The sequence below is a fragment of the Hylobates moloch genome, unplaced genomic scaffold, assembly GCF_009828535.3.
Source record: "Hylobates moloch isolate HMO894 unplaced genomic scaffold, HMol_V3 SCAFFOLD_17, whole genome shotgun sequence".
In the NCBI taxonomy this organism is placed as follows: domain Eukaryota; kingdom Metazoa; phylum Chordata; class Mammalia; order Primates; family Hylobatidae; genus Hylobates; species Hylobates moloch.
In genome coordinates this window covers 49573488-49595957 of record NW_026652292.1, presented here as the reverse complement: position 1 = coordinate 49595957, position 22470 = coordinate 49573488, and the positions used below count along the sequence as shown (strand labels likewise).

Sequence of the window (22470 nt, the reverse complement as noted above, 5' to 3'; positions counted from 1 at the left end):
AGTAATTTCCTATGAGATTAAGCATGAACTTTCCAACCTTGTGTTTAAAATTTAGATAGCTCTTCTGTTCTTTCCGAAACTCTAGGATAATTATTAGAATTGAATTTCTGAGCTGAATGACTTATAGAGTAAGCTCAATCCTTTTTAAATTTGCAATCCTTTAAGAATTTTACGTTTAATGTTCACATTACAGTCTGATAACATATAAGCTGCCCATTGCTATAATTCCTAACGTCTAGATGGTCTCATAAGGTACCATTTTGTAGCACTATTCTTAGTGCTGTGCTCCTTGAAGAGCTGCTATATGGGCTGTTGGAAGAGTCTGTCTGAAACAGAACCTCTCTCTTCCAGAGTAGGGCTTTGAGGTTTTTGTTTGTTTGTTTTTTGAGTTGTAAGTAGAAAAAAAGTCTTCATTTTGTATTTCATAGTTATTAAATGATGATTGAGAGACTACCACATGCTGGATATTAGGGGTGCAAAGAGTTATTAAATGCAGTCTGTGGTTGAACTGGAACATTAGCATCATTCCTGGGTGTCTCGACAATTGTTTCTTTTTTGTTGTTAATTTACTTTAAGTTCTGGGATACATGTGCAGAATGTGCAGTTTCGTTATATAGGTATACATGTGCCATGGTGGTTTGCTGCACCTATTAACCCGTCATCTAGGTTTTAAGCCCCACATGCATAAGGTATTTGTCCTAATGCTCTGCGTCTTCTTGCCCCCTACCCTCTGATAGGTCCTGGTGTGTGGTGTTCCCCTCCCTGTGTCCATGTGTTCTTATTGTTCAACTCCCACTTATAAGTGAGAACATGTGGTGTTTGGTTTTCTCTTCCTAGGTTAGTTTGGTGAGGATGATGGTTTCCAGCTTCATCCATGTCCCCGCAAAGGACATGAACACATTTTTTATGGCTGCATAGTATTCCATGGTGTATATGTGCCACATTTTCTTTATACAGTCTGTCATTGATGGGCATTTGGGTTGGTGCCAAGTCTTTGCTATTGTAAATAGTGCTGCAATAAACATACGTGTGCAGCATTCCATTTGAATAACTGTTTCTTAATCTTTTAAGAACTGTGTTCTATAGAATGTGTGCAAAGCATATCTTTAATTCACCTTCTCAAAAATTAAGATGGCCATGAATTAGGATGTGTGACAGTGAGACATGTATGTGCACCATTCTGGTCTTCCTGTGGGTTTTTAATCCACTAGTGAGCATACCCCAGGAGGGGGAGACCTGGGGTCTTCCCTGCCTTTCTTCATATCCCCAGAACCCAGCTTCAGACCAGACATCATGCATACCGAATAAATGCTTGTTGAGTACATGAAAGAACATATGGCATAGGCTTACTTGAAATGGGTTGCAGTGTGTTTCAGATTTAGAATGTGAAAGTTTAGTAGACACCATTTCATTTGTATGATAAAATTAACATTTATTTTTGATTACTCTCAGTGCCATTAACTTGTTTCATAATTAAGGATTATCCAAGATCATAGCTTTTCTTCCTGTTTCTAGTTGTTTCTCACCTGGTGTATGCTAGGCAAGCTATAGACATTTGTTGACTTGATTCATTTATGTGAGATTTTTATCTAAAAGTGGCCAGAGAAAGAGAACAAGCAAAACTTATTTTGGTTTTTAGCAACTGGCTAATAGAAACATTGAAACTAAAATAGTTTGCAGTTACCTAGCAAAAAGGGAAATGCTCAGTATAGTAAATGAATGAATTTGCAAGTTTCCATTTATCAAATGCTAGCAACAGACATCACCCCACTGGATTCTCACCATAATCCTGAATAGGAGGCAAAGCTAATTTTAGATCCCCATTTTATGAAAGGGAAAACTGAGACCCTGATTAAGAAACCTTTCAGTAACTCATAGCTAATATGTGTAGGATTCAACTTTAAAACCTAGGCTATGGACTCCAAATTCACTGCCTCTTCCTCTTCATCAAGCTGAATGTTGTAAATTATTGGTGATGTTTTATCTATGCTCTCTGATACCTATGATTTTTAATAAGCAGAAATTTTCTATATGCATGTAGTTGTAACTTTATTTTTTACCTATTTGCAAACAGTGATGTTTTAAAAATATAAATCAGATTATCTCAATCTGTATTTTACGAATCTTCTTATGCTTCACATTGAACTTAAGATAAAAAATCTAGACACCTTACCTGGGCCTGGATTTTGCTTACACCTTGGCCATCTTGTCCCAGACCTCTTTCTTCTACTCACTCTGCTCAGCTACATTGGCCTTCTGGTTGTTCCTTGAATATACCAAGCCCACTCCTACCTCAAAGCCTTTCTGCTGACTGTTCAATCTGCCTGGAACCCTTGTCGTCCAGTCTCTCATTGGCTAATTCCTTTGTATCATTCAACTTTTTTCTCAAATGTGACCTCCCTAGCAGCCTTCAGACCATACAATTAGAGTACTACTGCGTGGCCCATTATTGCACTTGTGTGCTATCTGAAATTTTCTTCTTATTTATTTACCTGTTTTCTGTTCCCCCCGCTCCCCCATCCACTCACTGTACCGAGATTACAAATTCCAAAGAACAAGAACTTTGCTTGTCTTGTTCACTGTTGCCCTTCCTGTGCCTAGAATAGTGGACAACACATAGCAGTCACTTGATCAAGAATATTGGATAAACAGTAAATATCTGAAAATAGTTCCTTCTCATTGGCTCTTACCTTTTTGACGTTTTAAAATTTTCTTTATTTTTGTTTGTAGTTGTGGGTATATTTAGCACAGAAGACATGGGATGGTAAAAATGCCTAATAGTTTTGTTGTGTAGGATTATGCTAAGTTTCCAGAAAATTCATCTTTTGATGAATACGAAGATGATCTCCTACCAGACATAGAGAGCAGACTACCTGTGAAGACCTTTAGCTGTATGTTTTGGGAACCACAGGCAGGAAGTTGGCATAGGGTTCTGCTGAGTGGAGGTATTCCTCCAAGTGGATGACAGCCTCCTTTCCTCTGGAATTCCTGGTGATGACGTTGCAGATCATCCGTAGATGGAACTTGGATCCTGTGTGTCTTACAATTCACCAACAGACACTCTCTTCCATTTTCCTTTTATTTCCACCTGGTGTTGATATTATCCCATTGTATTTAGGTAGTATTTGTTAGGGTTTTTGATTTTTGTGTTTTGTTTTGAATTATGCTTTGATGACACATAACTGAGGTTGGACTTTCTAAAGCACCACACTGTGATATAAAATGGCCTAAGAAGTGAAAACTGTCCCAGCTGTGCTTCAGATTAGCTGTGCATGTCTCTGGGAAATCTTCACATCTGTTTGGGGTTCATTTTTTCTTCTACAAAAGTAGTGGGACACATACATGACCTATCTCTACAGGGCAGGACTTTTGGGAAATAATGCACCTCAGAAGTTATATAAATATAACATATCATCAGCATAATCACTTCAAAGCATGTCATCAATAAGTATTTACTGAAAATATTTATATTTGAACTTCTATAGGATGGCATAGTGGTTTTTAATAAAATTGCAAGTGAATATCCTTGACTCTTACTCAAAAAATCTCTCACACAAAAAAATGTCCTTGATTTAACACATAATACAAGATAAGCAGGTGTTGGGCATTTCAACAATGTGAATTCAATGTTATCTTTTATTGTTGTGTATTATAAACAGAACACAGGATTGGAGCAATGTTTACCTGAAAAAAAATACAGCTGTCTTAGTCTTGAAAGTGAACATTATGGCTTTTTATTTTTTAATTTATGGTAAAACATTGTGAGAGAGATCATAGTTTCTGCTTCTTTTAAGTAAGGCCTAGTGTTATAGGTCAGTTATTTGATTGATTTTTTCCAATCTTCCCTTTATGTGATAGGGAAGATTCTGCCATGTAAGTGTAATTTTTACAAAGGATGAATACCATGAAATATTAAAAACAGCTTAAAAATCTCAATATATATAAAAGAGGAGTTTTGGGGCCATGATTGCTAAAAATATTAATATAGTTCTTAGATATAGAGGACAAAAAGCATACCTCTTTCAAAGATAATTTTAAAATAATGAATTTTAGGGTAGGACATTTTGTTATTTTTTCTACTTTGCCTAATTAACAACAAAGCTCAGATCTCAGTCTGTCTGGTAGCAATGGTATTTCATCTTATTAGAAAAATCTAAAACTATTAGACAGAGTGGTTGATCTTCCAGCTCTGTAGTTATCAGTGGTCCCCAGCTATTGAAAAGGGCATAGCTCCATATGTATGGATAAGGGGTTTCCAAGGTAAATTGTTCAACCTCCAAAATATATTGTTAAGTGAAAAACAAGGTGTAGGACAGTATGTACTATATGCTACACATATATATTTTTAAATTCTATATTTTTTTTATAAATTCTCCTCTGGAAAGTGTTTCAGGTTGCCTTCAGAGAGTAGACTGGAGTCCTGTGGTACAAAGGTGACAGTGAAATATTTTACTGTATGTCCTTTTAATGCTTTTGAGTTGTCAACAACTGTACAAAAATATTATCTTAAAATTCAGTTTAAAATGACACTGTTAAAAACTAGTAAGAAAAGTAATGTATCTGAGAAAAGCAAAAGTAGTGAGAAAAAGAATTTTGTACATTTAAAAATGTGGCTTTGGAGACATCATATCTATCTGTGTATTTTAAACCAGAAGATTTGGGATATTTACACCACCTGAGAGAATGCATTGATCTAAGAAATTTGGGTTCTGGGCCTGAGTGTGCTACTAACCAGCTCTGGGGAAGTCACTCAGACTTCAATTCAGACTTCACCAGGCCTCATTTTTCTGAACTATAAAATGAGAAGAGTGAATAAATTGCCTTCCAACTGGTAAAACCAATAATTCCAAAATAAGTTATAAAGAAGCATTTTTAAAAGGTTAAATTTATGGTTAAAAAATAAGTGCGTTCATGAAAAGAGCAGCCAGCTTGGCTCTCCGTGGGCAAAACAGCACTTGTGCACTCTGAGTACCGCCTCTTGGTGGCAGCATGTTGGAATTGCAGTGAAAATTACCAAGAACAGCCAATTAATCTTGCATGCAAAAATGGAATATCCTGGCCGGGCGCGGTGGCTCACACTTGTAATCCCAGCACTTTGGGAGGCCGAGGCGGGCGGATCACGAGGTCAGGAGATCAAGACCACGGTGAAACCCCGTCTCTATTAAGAATACAAAAAGTTAGCCGGGCGTGGTGGCGGGCGCCTGTAGTCCCAGCTACTTGGAGAGGCTGAGGCAGGAGAATGGCGTGAACCCGGGAGGCGGAGCTTGCAGTGAGCCGAGATTGCGCCACTGCACTCCAACCTGGGCGACAGAGCGAGACTCCGTCTCAAAAAAAAAAAATTAAAAAAAAAAAAAATGGAATATCCTGTCTGTCACAATCACTTTAGGGACATTTCTCAACATATAAATGTATAGTGGTATCAAAGTCAAAGATAGTCTAAATTCAAGACTATTAAACCATTTGAAAAATTTTTGTTACTGGTCTGTAGAAATCTGGCAAGCACAGGTTCTTTATAATTTGTTATAACCTTGGATTGCATGAATTTTGACAGAGGTCAGCAAACTTTTTCCATAAAGCATCAAATAGTAAAGATTGTATGCTTTGTGGCCCCTCAGGTCTCCATTGTAACTACTCAACTCTGCAGTTGTAGCACAAAAGTAGCCATAGACGATATGTAAATGAATGAGGATGGTTATATTCCTGTTCCAGTAAGACTTTATTTATAAGTACAGGTGTTGGACCAGATTTGGCTCATGGATTGTAGTTTGTTGACCTCTCAATTATAATACACTCCTACCCTAAGTTTCTCTTTGCACAGTATCTAAGTTACCTAATTGCCTGATTCCCAAACGTGGAAATAACATTCTACATTCTACAGCCCCTTACCTTCAATCACTTATTTATGAATAACCTGCTTTGCAAATACTACGCTTTACCCAATTACCCCGATGCTAACCATATTTTAATTTTATAAGTTGCTTTCCTTGTTTCTCTTCACTCTGGATTTTTATGTGCTGAAAACAGGCAATGATAGTTGTTTCTCTTGCATTTTCTTGCTTGTGTAACCATTGTTATATAATTTCAATCTTTAGCTGAAAATCTTTTGCTCAAATATCTTTTGTAGCTAGGGACTCTTGGTCAGCCTTGTTTAAAATCTTCAGAATATGATTGGCTAACCTCTTATTAAACATATTCTTCCCTTTTTAAAGTGAAGCTCAACCACATTGAAAAAGCCACTCTTCTCAAAGAGAAAGTAGGGTCTGACTTAGAATTTGTCTTGGCAAATCATTTGTAAAGATAGATACTGGTCTTTGAATTCAGTGCATCCCTGGAGAGTCCCATGTCTTAGCCAGGAAAATTGGCAACAAGCCTTACCTGAGTTGCAATACCTGGCTCCAGTTCCAGATAATTCCCTCACAACCTCAATCCAGCTCTCTCCCTTGTCCTTTTCTTTGAAGCCCTCCTCAGTCTCTACCTTTTCTCCTCTCTCAACATTTCTAAATTCTAAAACTTCACCTGCCATGGACCAACTTGATATTGGCAAAGCTCTTCACTTATATGCATGAAGGCTGATAGATTATTGAGATTTACTACATGCTTTAAATTCACTGCTTTTCCTATCTAGCAATTTAGCTGTAGCCCCGGATAAAGGTGATTTGTGTGATCCATCCTGCTTTATGTCTCACTTGACATTCTGCCTTTTTCATGACAGGTTGCTGAATGCTATAAAGCCAGGACTTGTTAAAAAGATCAATAGATTGCCTACCCCCATTGCAGGACTGGTGAGTATGTGGAATTGAGATTTATTTTCCAATATTCCTTTGCTCTAACCTAGGGGTCATGACAGTACCATTTATTACAGTTCTCTCCTGCAATATATATTCCACTTGAATGAGAATGCATTGAATCCATTAAACGAAGAGGTCACTTAAAATGAAAGATTGCAGTCATGCCTAAATGGCATGTTAATCTTTGTTTGTGTTTTTTCCATGAGTGATAAGGACCTTCATTCTCAAAGAGCTAAATTTGTTTTGGGGTGAGAGGCTGATAATTAGGTTGACCCTTGGGGGAGGAATGTGATTTTAATTACATTTTCTCATTTCAGTTCATCACTGCGTTCCCCTAGAATGGAGGGTAGGGGAGGTAGAAAGAAAGAGAATTTTAAGAGAAAACAATAGTTTTATAATAAATTGCTGTTTTCAATATTATAATCTACTTGGGTTGAAATACCACAATTGTAGACCAACTATTCTGAAGACATACTGGGGCACTAAGGTGGTCTAACGTCATCTGGAGAACTGTTTAAGCAGAATCCTTGCCCTTCTGAACCTATCCACATAAAATCTAAAACTTACATGTTCATATGTGGTTAGAAGCAGAATATTTTTTTCATGCATTGATATGTCTTATAATTCTTGGCAACTAATTTTAATTGCTTCATCGATGTTGCCTTTGTGCAGAAAAAGGAAAGAAGTAGAAGATCAGAAAGACAATCAAATCTTAGTTTTGGAAGGAATTGGCATATGTGTGCGTGCACGCACACACACACACACACACACACACATACACACACAGAGAGAGCAGAGGAAGTATGTAGCTCGGTAATGACTCACTGATTGTTTCCATTGTGATTGCCTTCTGCGCATGTGGTTTTGCAGAAAGCAATGAGAAGAATGTCAAGAATTTAAGCAGGATCCTACGTAGACCTTACTGATTGTTGTTAAAAAGCTTCTTAGCCATATCACGATGACTAATTGAAATTAGATGTGATAAAAAACCAGTTGTGTTTGAGAATTGTGGGGGGTCCTTGTAGGAAGGTACATGGTTTCAGCAAGTTGAATGAAATAGATGTTTTCTTTAAGAACTGCTATTTCTGTGGATGCATTTTATTCCCCACATTGATTGGTAGTGAGCTGGTGATTAGTCGTTAAAAATCTTTCTAATTTTGTTCTTCAGAATCATGTAACCAAATAGGTTAATATCGAGATAGATACATATATTTGGAAGGAATATATTTGAATAGTTCTATAAAATAAATAATATATGAGTATTATATATCAGTGTATACATATATCAATTACTTTAAAACATTTAGTAAATTCACCTCTTCCAAATGTTAAAGCCAAGGTCTTAATGATCCTGATGAACATCTGTTTGTGCCTAAGCCTATGGCAACTCTGGACCTTGGAGCTCTGGGGTTTAATGTTTTTTTTTTTTTTTTTTTTTTTTTAGGTTTAGAAGTACATTCTTTTTTTTTTTTTTTTATTATACTTCAGGGTTTTAGGGTACATGTGCACAATGTGCAGGTTTGTTACATATGTATCCATGTGCCATGTTGATTTCCTGCACCCATTAACTCGTCATTTAGCATTAGATGTATCTCCTAATGCTGTCCCTCCCCCCTCCCCCCACCCCACAACAGTCCCCGGAGTGTGATGTTCCCCTTCCTGTGTCCATGAGTTCTCATTGTTCAATTCTCACCTATGAGTGAGAACATGCGGTGTTTGGTTTTTTGTCCTCGCGATAGTTTACTGAGAATGATGTTTTCCAGTTTCATCCATGTCCCTACAAAGGACACGAACTCATCATTTTTATGGCTGCATAGTATTCCATGGTGTATATGTGCCACATTTTCTTAATCCAGTCTATCGTTGTTGGACATTTGGGTTGGTTCCAACTCTTTGCTATTGTGAATAGTGCCGCAATAAACATACGTGTGCATGTGTCTTTATAGCAGCATGATTTATAGTCCTTTGGGTATATACCCAGTAATGGGATGGCTGGGTCAAATGGTATTTCTAGTTCTAGATCCCTGAGGAATCGCCACACTGACTTCCACAATGGTTGAACTAGTTTACAGTCCCACCAACAGTGTAAAAGTGTTCCTATTTCTCCACATCCTCTCCAGCACCTGTTGTTTCCTGATTTTTTAATGATGGCCATTCTAACTGGTGTGAGATGGTATCTCACTGTGGTTTTGATTTGCATTTCTCTGATGGCCAGTGATGATGAGCATTTCTTCATGTGTTTTTTGGCTGCATAAATGTCTTCTTTTGAGAAGTGTCTGTTCATGTCCTCTGCCCACTTTTTGATGGGGTTGTTTGTTTTTTTCTTGTAAATTTGTTTGAGTTCATTGTAGATTCTGGATATTAGCCCTTTGTCAGATGAGTAGGTTGCAAAAATTTTCTCCCATTCTGTAGGTTGCCTGTTCACTCTGATGATAGTTTCTTTTGCTGTGCAGAAGCTCTTTAGTTTAATGAGATCCCATTTGTCGATTTTGGCTTTTGTTGCCATTGCTTTTGGTGTTTTAGACATGAAGTCCTTGCCCACGCCTATGTCCTGAATGGTATTGCCTAGGTTTTCTTGTAGGATTTTAATGGTTTTATGTCTAACATATAAGTCTTTAATCCATCTTGAATTAATTTTTGTATAAGGTGTAAGGAAGGGATCCAGTTGCAGCTTTCTACATATGGCTAGCCAGTTTTCCCAGCACCATTTATTAAATAGGGAATCCTTTCCCCATTTCTTGTTTTTGTCAGGTTTGTCAAAGATCAGATAGTTGTAGCTATGCGGCATCATTTCTGAGGGCTCTGTTCTGTTCCATTGATCTATGTCTCTGTTGTGGTACCAGTACCATGCTGTTTTGGTTACTGTAGCCTTGTAGTATAGTTTAAAGTCAGGTAGCGTGATGCCTCCAGCTTTATTCTTTTGGCTTAGGATTGACTTGGCGATGCGGGCTCTTTTTTGGTTCCATATGAACTTTAAAGTAGTTTTTTCCAATTCTGTGAAGAAAGTCATTGGTAGCTTGATGGGGATGGCATTGAATCTCTAAATTACCTTGGGCAGTATGGCCATTTTCACGATATTGATTCTTCCAACCCATGAGCATGGAATATTCTTCCATTTGTTTGTATCCTCTTTGATTTCATTGAGCAGTGGTTTGTAGTTCTCCTTGAAGAGGTCCTTCACATCCCTTGTAAGTTGGATTCCTAGGTATCTTATTCTCTTTGAAGCAATTGTGAATGGGAGTTCACTCATGATTTGGCTCTCTGTTTGTCTGTGATTGGTGTACAAGAATGCTTGTGATTTTTGTACATTAATTTTGTATCCTGAGACTTTGCTGAAGTTGCTAATCAGCTTAAGGAGATTTTGGGCTGAGACAATGGGGTTTTCTAGATATACAATCATGTCATCTGCAAACAGGGACAATTTTAATTCCTCTTTTCCTAATTGAATACCCTTTATTTCCTTCTCCTGCCTGATTGCTCTGGCCAGAACTTCCAGCACTATGTTGAATAGCAGCGGTGAGAGAGGGCATCCCTGTCTTGTGCCAGTTTTCAGAGGGAATGCTTCCAGTTTTTGCCCATTCAGTATGATATTGGCTGTGGGTTTGTCGTAGATAGCTCTTATTATTTTGAGATACGTCCCATCAATACCTAATTTATTGAGAGTTTTTAGCATGAAGGGTTGTTGAATTTTGTCAAAGGCCTTTCTGCATCTATTGAGATAATCATGTGGTTTTTGTCTTTGGTTCTGTTTATATGCTGGATTACATTTATTGATTTGCATATGTTGAACCAGCCTTGCATCCCAGGGATGAAGCCCACTTGATCATGGTGGATAAGCTTTTTGATGTGCTGCTGGATTCGGTTTGCCAGTATTTTATTGAGGATTTTTGCATCAATGTTCATCAAGGATATTGGTCTGAAATTCTCTTTTTTGGTTATGTCTCTGCCAGGTTTTGGTATCAGGACGATGCTGGCTTCATAAAATGTGTTAGGGAGGATTCCCTCTTTTTCTGTCAATTGGAATAGTTTCAGAAGGAATGGTACCAGTTCCTCCTTGTACCTCTGGTAGAATTCAGCTGTGAATCCATCAGGTCCTGGACTCTTTTTGGTTGGTAAGCTATTGATTATTGCCACAATTTCAGAACCTGTTATTGGTCTATTCAGAGATTCAACTTCTTCCTGGTTTAGTCTTGGGAGGGTGTATTTGTCGAGGAATTTATCCATTTCTTCTAGATTTTCTAGTTTATTTGCATAGAGGTGTTTGTAGTATTCTCTGATGGTAGATTGTATTTCTGTGGGATCAGTGGTGATATCCCCTTTTTCGTTTTTTATTGCATCTATTTGATTCTTCTCTCTTTTCTTCTTTATTAGTCTTGCTAGCGGTCCATCAATTTTGTTGATCTTTTCAAAAAACCAGCTCCTGGATTCATTAATTTTTTGAAGGGTTTTTTGTGTCTCTATTTCCTTCAGTTCTGCTCTGATTTTAGTTATTTCTAGCCTTCTGCTAGCTTTTGAATGTGTTTGCTCTTGCTTTTCTAGTTCTTTTAATTGTGATGTTAGGGTGTCAATTTTGGATCTTTCCTGCTTTCTCTTGTGGGCATTTAGTGCTATAAGTTTCCCTCTACACACTGCTTTGAATGTGTCCCAGAGATTCTGGTATGTTGTGTCTTTGTTCTCGTTGGTTTCAAAGAACATCTTTATTTCTGCCTTCATTTCATTATGTACCCAATAGTCATTCAGGAGCAGGTTGTTCAGTTTCCATGTAGTTGAGCGGTTTTGAGTGAGTTTCTGGTTTAATGTTATAGAAGCAAAATTTGCAGCATAAAACTAAGGAAGGCCCCAGGAAAATCCAGATGAGGAGAAACAAGTCGCTCCCAGTCCAGTAGCTAAAGAGAAAAGGGTTTTGAAACCTCAATTTAAAATGGAAATCATAAATAACTTTAGTAAAATTAACTGTTGGGGCACATGCATTTGTCTTTATATTATTTCCAATCATGGATCAAATGTTTCCCACATATTGCCTCTGTCTTGGAGCATTCGGGCAACTTGATACAAGAAGGCAAGGTGACCTCATCTTCTTTCCTTCTATTTATGTTCTTGACTAGTATTCCTCTACTTCCTTTTTTCTTTTGGATTTCCTTTTCACTTTGTCCTTGCTATCGCTTTTTTTTTTTTTTTTTTTTGCCCCTTTTCAATGAACACCTCCCCTACTTATTGTCACCCTGTATCAGTTATATTTTCTTTACTAATTTATTATCTTTAGTCCAAAAAAACACTTTCTTAAGTAAAGTCACCTACTAACCCATTCACTAGTGACTCCTGAATCTATAAATCTGGTCAAACTCTTTTCCTTTGCTCCAGTTGCCTTCAGATCAACATTTCCACAAAAACCAGAGCACTTGTGGCCCTGGTGGGAAACAGATCGCAACCCCGCAGCCCCCTGTTACGTTCATGTACTTCCGGGGTCCTCACGTCATGCCTGTGCCTCCCTTTCTATGGTCATGTTCTTGTCTGTGTCCATGACTTCAGCTCGCCATGATATTGACCCAAAGCAGCATTTCTCATCAAGTACTCTCTCCTGAACTCCAGACCTCGTGTTCTGTCTATTGGACAGTTTCATCTGGGTATCCTACTGGCACCTCAAACTTAACATGTTCAAATGAGACTTGAATCACCAGTCCCATGCACCTATTTCCCAATGTCAGTGAAGGCATCATAGACATGCAGTTGCACCAGTTCAGCTGTCAAAGAATCTTCCCATTTGTCTACTTGTCTGCATTTCCTTGGCCACTGCCCCAGAGCAGGCCATCCTCATCTCTTGCCTGGACTATAATAGTTGACTCACAGTTCCGCAAACACTCTTCACGCCCATGAATGATGCCTTTTCTTGTGATATGTGTAATTCATTGAATGCTTTCCTCCTGCTCTTCTTGATAAAATTATATTTGTCTATCAAGATCTAACACAGACTAACACATCTTTTAAGTTAAAAAATAAAATAAATTAAATAAAACTAAAGATCTAACACAAAACAGCCTCCTTTGTGAAACCTTTAGTATTTATAGTCCATTATGATCTTTTATTATAGAATACAGAGAATATCCCCGGTATAGGAGAAAATGAGTTAATACTCGAGAGAGATAAAAGTCAGCTCTGTTTTGAAATATATTTTGGAAAGTAAGATTTTGAATAACTATGGTTAACAGTTTGAAATTAAAGGCCTGCAAATGGTTTCGTATTCGTGTTAAGACACTATGTCTTTAAGTAGTTGGCCATGATCAAACTTACCGATATCTATAATGGGTCCAAATGATGTTAGATGTCCTGGTGATGCACTAAGAAATCACAGCAGTTCTCAGGAAACAATACGACAAATCCACATTAAAGGGCATACTGCAGAACAGCTGGCCTGTCCTCTTCACCAGTGTCAGCGTCATTAAAAATACTGCCCCATCCTCAGCCGGGCACGGTGGCTCGCGCCTGTAATCCCAGCACTTTGGGAGGCCAAGGCGGGCGGATCATGAGGTCAGGAGATCGCAACTACGGTGAAACCCCATCTCTACTAAAAATACAAAAAATTAGCCGGGCGCGGTGGTGGGCGCCTGTAGTCCCAGCTACTCGGGAGGCTGAGGCAGGAGAATGGCGTGAGCCCGGGAGGCGGAGCTTGCAGTGAACTGAGATTGCGCCACTGCACTCCAGCCTGGGCAACAGAGCAAGACTCCGTCTCAAAAAAAAAAAAAAAAGAAAACTCCATGGAATTCTATAAGAAGGATGACAAACTCAAACTGAGTTTGGTAACTAAATTCTCATAGTAATTTTGATTGACTTAAAATCTGGAGAATGCCAGACAAACGTAATTATTTTTATTGTCTTTTCTTTTTATACAGTGAAAAAAAAAAAAAAAAAAAAAAAAAAAAAATACTGTCTCATCCCCAAAAGGCTGGAAAACTGTTGTAGATTAAAGATAACTAAGGAAATATGACAGCCTCATGCAGTGCATGATCCTTAATTGGGAAAACGCAACTATAATAGACATTATTGAGACAATTAGGGAAATTTGAATATAAATTGAGTGTTAGATAATAGCATTCTCTCAGTGTTGGATTTCCTGTATGCGATAGCTGTCTTTGTGTATATAGGAGAATACTGTTGATCTTAGATGGCAAATATATATGCTGGAGTATTTTGAGATGAAATGTCATGATGTATACAACCAATCCTCGATATGTTTAGCAAAAAAGTCTGGGTACATAATATATAATTTTATATACACATAGAGATAAGAAGGAAGGAAAGGAAGGAAGGAAGGGAGGGAGGAAGAACGGGAGGAAGGGTGGAAATGTGGCAAATACTGTCTCTAGATAAAGGGCGTACAGGGGTCATGGTACTTATTCTTGCAACCTTTTGGTAGGTTTGAAATTTTTCAATATAAGAAGTTGAGGATTAAAATACATTAATTCTCTTATTTTCAGGGGAGACATAGGGAACCTCAAATAATTAATAGGTTTGAAGATGGCAGAGATCATCTTGTTAGTAGAGATGTAGCCTTTGTGTGAGGGTATTTTTCAAACAATATTTTCTTCTTCCAAATATTCATGACAGTCAGGAAAGGGCAGATAGAAAAATCCCTGAAATGCTTCTGAATACATCAGGTTGGTTTTTTCACTTTGTCAGGGGTTGACAGGCCACTGACCATCTATTGATCAGGAAGTCCATAGTAGCAGGGGCCATAGAGATCTGAGAAGTGTGGCCAGAGGGATTTCTATGCCTGGAACCCATGCCTGTGTGTCTTAATGGGCTAGTGTTGAGAAGCCAATCCATTAAGATGGCCCGGCTGCTTGACTTGAAGATAAATAAAAAAGTGTGTTTTCACATAGCAATCTCAAATTATAAACATATGTAGATTTACGAAGGCATGAATAGGTGTATTTTAGCCCCTGAGTTAAGCTGTGGTTACAAAGAATTCAGGGGTGAAGGTGTTAAAACAAAGTAGTTGAAAATCATTTCCTGGCAAGAATGCAAAGACCCTGGATCTGGGTCTGCATTTCTTCTGTAACGATTGCTGACATATGAAGCCGTGTGGTGACTGCCTGCAGATGCTTGCATTCTCTTTTAGGTGTTAGTGATACTGTTCGCTGCTGCCAGAGAGAAAGTCCTCAAATTTAGGTCTTGGCATACCAAAGGTTTTTTTTAAAAATGCTGCACTTCAGTCTGCTAGCTCATCAGTATTGTACAATCGAGCTACATCTTGAAACTCAATTTAGTGGTCATCAGAGATCATGCTAAATGCTGTTTCATCCCAGGAGCTTTAGGTTTTGTGCAAAAGCCATGAATGTATGAAATCTTTGCTTATGATAGGAGTTTGGGGATTAAGCCTTTTCTTGCACAGATTTGAATTGTGACAGCCGTCGTGTGTGCACATATGCACATGTGAAGTACAATTGGAAATAGGTGATATTTGCGGATTCTGCCCCTGAGTGCTGAACCTTCTTAGAGTTGTCATGAAACACTGTCTGATTTTTCCATGGGTCTATAAGGATAAAAGTGATCTGAGGAAAAGACAATTTTACATCTTAGATGTATCTTAGAAGGACATCTTAGATGTGTTTGTTTTGCAGATGAGGACGTGTGGGTCCATAAAGGGAAGTTATTTGCCCCACATTAGACAAACGGTAAAGGATAAAGATGAGATGGATCCCGAGCCCTGGCCACCCCTCTCCTTGGTTATTACATATCCACTGTTCTCAGTTGAAGATGGGACACATTTTAATGACAGATTATTTTACCTTTTTTGAAAAAGAGAGGAAGGCAAAAACTTACTTTTTAAGTTCATCTCTTTTTTTTTCTTTCTGTTGGCCAATACCTACAAAATATCTTTCTGAGCTCTGTGAAAGGCCTTACTTCATGTATCACTTCTTAGCCTGATGAACGATGGAAATTTGATGCTAGCTGAAGGTCAGAAGCAGAAGTAGGAATGTGACTGGTCGGTTGATCCTACCACTCAGTAACCCTAACCCACTCAGAAACGCATTTTGGGGAAAAGGATGTACTTTTCTCTAATCAAAGATAAGATTTCAAATATGGTTAGAGCTTCCTGCCATGGATAAAAATGTAGGTTTCCATAAGTTCTTTAGATTTTAGGAAGCTTTCAAAAGTTATCTGCTTTATTTTATGAAAACTGACATCAGAACAGTTGCCATTTCATTGAGGGAGATCAGAGTAGGGGAAGTGTTGAAAGAGCTGTAGTGATTTCCACATTATGAGAAGATTAAAATTATTGTTTTGGACAAAACTAGACATACAAAGCTGTTAACCCGAGTAGTATGAGTGAAAAGCCTTTATGCAGACTTCATCTTTTTAGGAGGATAACAATGCAATAAATTGGGGTCCTCGCTGCTTTGGGTGTCTGTCAAGAAAAGGTTTCCTGCAAACTAAGAATTAGCTCTGGTGTGCCTCAGCTCATCCTGATCATCTCCTTTAATTTATATAATTTTAATTTAATTTATATAAATTAAAAGCTCATCTCTTTTAATTTATATTCTTACAACTTCCTTTAGAATTTCTAGAACTTTACCTTCCCTCCAGTGGTTTATCTTATAGATTACCTTAGAAAAAACTGGTTAAAGTTCTATTCTCTGGGCTCGGTCTCTCCTCCAGTTAAAATTGTTGTTTTTTTGGCCAGGCATGGTGGCTCATGCCTGTAATCCCAGCACTTTGGGAGGCCAAGGCATGCAGATCACCTGAGGTCAGGAGTTCGAGATTAGCCTGGCCAGCATGGTGAAACCCTGTCTCTACTAAAAATACAAAAATTAGCCCGGCGTGGTGGTGTGCGCCTGTAATCCCAGCTACTCAGGAGGCTAAGGCAGGAGAATTGCTTGAACCCAGGCAGTGAGCCAAGATTGTGCCATCGCACTCCAGCCGGGGCTACAAGAGCGAAACTCTGTCTAAAAAAAAAAAAAAAAAAAAAAAAAAGTCTTTTTTTTTTTTGGTCAGGAGGCAAGCAAGGCAGGGAAGAGGGAGGTTAGAGGTGAAAGTTACCACAGTGATAACCATCACGTATCACATTCCTACCCTGCCCCAAGTGCAGTGCTAGATCATCCTTCCTAATCTTTACAACGCACCTGTGATGTTGTTATTGCTGTACCTTTACTCTAAAGTTCAAAGAAATGTCGCCAGCATTCCAACTAATAAGAGGCAGAGTTGGTACTTGAACCTGGGTTTGCCCAACTCTGTGTCTGTGCCTTTTCTACTGTGTTATACTCTCTCCATTAGACCCTAGGATATAGAATTGAATCTCAACACTTTCAGAACATTTGTTTGGACACATCATCAACCTCTAAGGAGACCTAAGTTGTTAGAAAACAGACTCTCTCATTTAAAATTTATTAATTCAACCAAATTAAGGAAGTGGCCTTTTTGAAAAAGGCACTGCTACATGTAATGTTTCTGCCATGGCCACTATCAAATCAGGCTTCATGTGGCCATACCTAACAAGTAACAAATAGGAAAGCATTAGAATTCTTTACTAGAGTCTTAAAAAAAAATGTCAGAGTGATTTCATTCATAATGTGCAGCAGAATTTCCTAAAATGCCCTCCTCTCTCTCTTTCTCTTCTACAGTCTTTCTCTGTCACACATACACACATGCACACACACAGACACACACACACACACACCTTATACTTGCCAACTCTCTCAAACCTCTCTGTACGCCCAGTGACCTCAAATCTTTGAGCCTCACACTGTGCTAGTTCTTGCCTTTCTTGCTTCTTATCCTTTTGTCTGCTATGACTAATGGTTAGCCCTTTCCAGTGCAAATCAATCCAGCTAGACTCGGCTCCTTTTGCCCCTGATTCTGATTCTGGATAACAAAGACTCAGAGACAGGAAGACAGAATTCTCCTTCATGGGTAGGGGAGAAGGAAGGGCTTGGAATAAAAACCCTCCTGTCTTTTTCCTGCTACTCTGTGTTCTCTGTAGTAGTAGCATGGTACGATCCGGAGTCTCCAGGGGTCGCCCTCCCTTTCTTTAGGGGAACAAGTAAAAACTGGTAGCCAAGCGATGTTCTGTATGAAGAAGGCATATTTCACTGAGGGAAATGAATAGACATTGTGAAGTTTCTCAGCCAAAATGGAATTTAATGACACACTTTCCTTTATCCTCATCTCTGGCACAGTATGAGAAACCTCGGTTGTGTTCTCACACCACACACAGAGGGAATGCTCAATTTGCTGCTCTCAAGTTTGATGCCAAAGCCAAGCCAACATAAGAGTGATGGTTAGCATTTTAATAGGTCTAGCCGTAAAAGACTACACACCGCAGGGAAAAACAACAAAACACACGAGGTCTTTGGTGCATTCCACCTGCATTCAATTGAAAGGCGGAATATGAACTTGGGGATTCTAAGTTTATTTACTGCCTCCCAGGTTGATATGGCTTGTGTGCTGCTAGTTGAAACAGCCTTCACAGTTAGCTTGTAAAAAAAGTACAGGTCATCTCGTGTCCCTCATCTTCTCATAATTTTATATGGCTCTCTACTGAATGTGGAAGAAAATCCAAATACCTCAGAAACGTATTTAAGGCTCTTCCTGAGTGAAAGTAACATTCGAGTAACATTCGAAAGTAACATTTATCTCTCACTTTGTACATCATGCTTGGCAACCAGGGCAACAGATGGTTCATGCCCTACACCAAAAGGCTTGACTACATTGTGAATACAGTGATAAAAGCGTGTCAGATGGTGAGGGCCATTCTCCACTGTAGGTTGGACCAGGTGAAGGGGAGTTCTGATGCCCACTGGAGCAGGCTGGCTTTTGGTTGTTCACTGGTGCGCTTGGATCAGACCAATAAGTTAGTCCCCTTGCACATCTTTTGTGGGTATTTGGGAAGACTTAATAAGATTTTTTTGTCCCTTCACTCATCTTGTGATTATTATGTCCCTTCTGGTTTTCTTATTTGGTGAGAGTTTTAGTTATTAATTGCTGTGTAACAAATTACCCCAGAACTTAGTGGCTTAAAACAACAACATTTATTATCTTATAGTTCTCATGGGTCAGGAATATGAGCAAGGCTTAGCTGGGTCTCTGGTTCAGGGTCCCTCACAAGGCTGCATTCGAGGTGTTGGTCAGTATCATTTCCAGGCCAGAGTAGGGAGCTTAGAACTTGCACTTCTAAGCTCACTTGTGGATATTGGCAGGATTCAGTTCCTCATAGGCTGTTGGCCAAAGCCATCCTTGGTTACTTGCCATGTGGGGTCTTTCTATAGAACAGCTTACAGGGTTGCAGCTTGCATCATCAGAGTGAGCAAGCAGGAAGGGCCAGAGAAAGAAAGAAAGAGAAAGGGAGGGAGACAACAAGCGCGATGGAAGTCACAGTCCTTTATAACCTAATCTCTGAAGTGATGTTTTGTCAGTTCTGCCTTATTCTATTAATTAAAAGCAAGTCACTAGGTCCAGCCCACACTCAAGGGGAGGAGGTCCCACAAGGGTCTGAATGCCAGGAGGAAGGGATCTCTGGGAGCTCTTCAGAAGCTGCTTGTCCCGATGAATGAAATGGTTATATCCGTCTATTGGGCAGCCAGGGCATGGATCTCTCCTTCTCCTGAACATGGGCTCCTTGTGCTTGTAGACTGTAAAGATAACACAGTTTTCCTTGGACAACCTTTCTTGCATGACATCCAAGGTCTTTTTTCTAGTTTTCTTCTGCACATACACACCAAATAGAGATGATGTGTTCTCTCTCTTGCCTTCCAAGTAAAAATCCACTTCAAGATGTAATTTCTGCCTTTTAGGAGACTACTTTCTAGAGGACAAATACAGAAGAAAGGTCAAATGTAAGGTAGACTGTGAAATGTTAATGAAGTATAATATGCAAGAAAGAACAAGGAAGAAATTTTGATTTGTGATTAAGAACTTTAGAAGGGGTGGGATTTGAACAGGGCATCTACAAATAGTGAAGATAATGGAGTCAGAGGAAGAACAACTAGCTTCAGGGCATGGAATGAGAAAGGCTCTGAGTCAGAAGAACCTAGGTCTTATCTGGAAGTGGCTATCATTTGCATTATTTGCACTGGGTCCAGTGGCTGCAGCTGGACGCAAAGTCCCTGAGAAAGATCCATGCTTGGAAACTGGACCAGGAATAGTAAGATGAGACCAGAAATGCCATCTGGGGGTGTTTGGACTCATTTTGTGTGCAGTAAAAGCCACCGAAAACAAGGGAATCTTGAGTTCCAGATAACTGAGATGGCCGTATAGAAAGCTGATTATGGCAAGATACCAGCAATAAAAGTCAAGTAGGAGATAAGTAGTCCAAATGAGAGAGGATGAATACTTAAACCTTAGTAGAAGCAGTGGGATTAGAGATGAGGAGACAGGATTTACTTTTCACTAAATGTAATATGCCATCAATGATGAGACACACCATTTTTAAAAATTACAGCTCATTTTAAAAAGCTGCCAATTCAATGATGACACAATGCTAAGACACTGGCAATGAAAAAATGCCTCTTTATTTCAGAGGTTAAAAAAGGTGTGCATCTTAGAACTGATGAAATACAACAGATAATTTTAGGAAGATGACATTTGCATTTTGGACTTGAGCAATGTGGAGGATACTGATGCCATTAATAGGAATCATGGGAACATGGGAATGAGAAATGAGCTCCAAAAGAAAAGATGCATTCTCTTTTGGACATATTGAGTTGGCTATCTCTAAAAGATATTCATGTGCAGATGTCTGGCAGACTATTAGAAATGCTGGTTTGGAACTCAGGGAAAAAGTTACAAAAAAATTGGACTAGGTTAATGGATGGGTTATTTTGAAGTTAAATCCTATGCTTAAGTATAAATGAAGACATATTTTTTTTCTATAACGACTATGAAGTTCCCCTCCCCCTCCAAATTATAGTATTGTCTTTGGAGTGTTTGATCCACGTTGGCAGGGACTGGGAGAAGGAGAAAGGAGTGAAAAAAGGAGTTTGAGACTACAGGAAAAGTCATTAGCAATTGCACTTAGAATTGAAAATCATGACAGAAAGACTGGTGCAGTGGCTCATGCCTATAATCCCAGAACTTTGGGAGCCTAAGGCAGGTGATCGCTTGAGCCCAGGAGTTCAAGACCAGCCTAGGCAACATGGCAAAATCTTGTCTTTACTAAAAATACAAAAAATTAGCCAGGCATGGTGGTGCATGCCTGTAGTTCCAGCTACTTAGGAGGCTGAGGTAGGAGAATCACCTGGGCCTCGGAAGTCAAGGCTGCAGTGAGCTGTGAATGTGCCACTGGACTCCAGCCTGGGTGATGGGAGTGAGACCCTGTCACAAAAAAAAGAAAAGAAAAGAAAAGAAATATCTTCATATAATTGACAATTCATTGAGATATCATATCCATCCAATCTTGTGCCCTGCAGCCTCTCTTATACCCCTGATATTTCATTCTTAGTACTAGATGAGTATATTAGTTTGCTCTGATGGCCATAACAAAGTACCATAGATTGGGTGGCTTAAATAATAGATATTTATTTTGTCAATTCTGTAGGTTAGAAGTCTGAGATCAAGGTGTGAGCAGAGTGGGTTTGTTCTAAGGCCTGTCTCCTTGGCTCACAGATGGCTGCCTTTCCCTGCATCTTCACGTGGTCTTTCCCCTGTATGTATCTGTGTCCATATTTTGCCTTTTTATAAGGACACTGTCGTATTGGATTAGGGCCCCCTCAGATGACCTCATATAACTTAATTACCTCCTTACAGTCACTACAGTCACATTCTGAGTTAGAAAGGGTTAGGAGTTCAAGATACGAATTGGGGGAGGGAAGAGGAGACAACTTAGCTCATAACAGTGGGTTAGCCAGCTAAGCCCTTAAATTCTTATTCACATGTGTTTTGAATGCCTAGACTTGCTAGCTGAAGTCTAATATCCTCTTTCTGTACCACCACAAACTATTTTTCCAAATTTGTTTCCATAATTATTCTGTGTCTCTGCAGAGGTGGAGGGTTATATATAGCAGTGCTGTAAAGCTTTTTTTCCCCAACTTCATTTTTTTTCCCTTTCCTGTTCCCAAAAAAAATAAAAAATGCCATTCTTTGAAGAAAGAAACCACTTGTTCTCCCTTATCTTTCATTGAGCAGCGTTTAGCAGAATTTGTGACATTACATCAGTTCCTCACTTTTTTCCCTTAGGAATAGACCTTCAATTACAAACTGTGAGCAAAAAATATATAATAGCAGGAAATACATATTTCAGCTGACATCTGACTTTCTTTTTTTCCATAGTTATAGCTTACCTAGAGGATAACTTTCTGTGGAACTAATTCTTAGCATGTATTCCAAACCCAAGTTTATAGGGATTTGGTTGTTTGACAACAGGAAAAAAATACTACCAAATATATGAAAGTATGAGACCATGCTAGGCTGAAACAGCACTTCTCTTAAAATGTGCCTTCCTCTGGATTGTTTTTGTAGGAAGTTTGTCTTGGCAAGCATTTCAAAAGAACTTGCTAGACACCTCTCTTGTAATTAGCTGGCTTTCTGCTAGAATGTTAGGTCTACCTTCATCTCAAATGGGTACAAAAATTAATTCCTCTCTGTCGCTCTGTCCACAGTATAAAATACTAGATTTCTGAGTAGTTTGATATCTAATTTTTCCTTTCTAAAATTTAACTATATTCAGTTTAAGTTTTTGACTTAACTTAAA

The 22470-nt window shown here is 38.8% G+C and overlaps 1 protein-coding gene across 7 annotated transcripts in view; it reads left to right on the top strand.

Annotated features, from left to right (window-relative positions):
* The window catches only part of LIMCH1 (LIM and calponin homology domains 1), a 344933-nt gene that overhangs the window by 156527 nt on the left and 165936 nt on the right, over positions 1-22470 (top strand). For all 7 annotated transcript variants that reach the window (XM_058430309.1, XM_058430308.1, XM_032135896.2 and 4 more), the window contains exon 3: positions 6713-6782. In XM_058430309.1, the coding sequence (XP_058286292.1) occupies positions 6713-6782 (70 nt within the window). The remainder of the gene's footprint in view (positions 1-6712; positions 6783-22470) is intronic.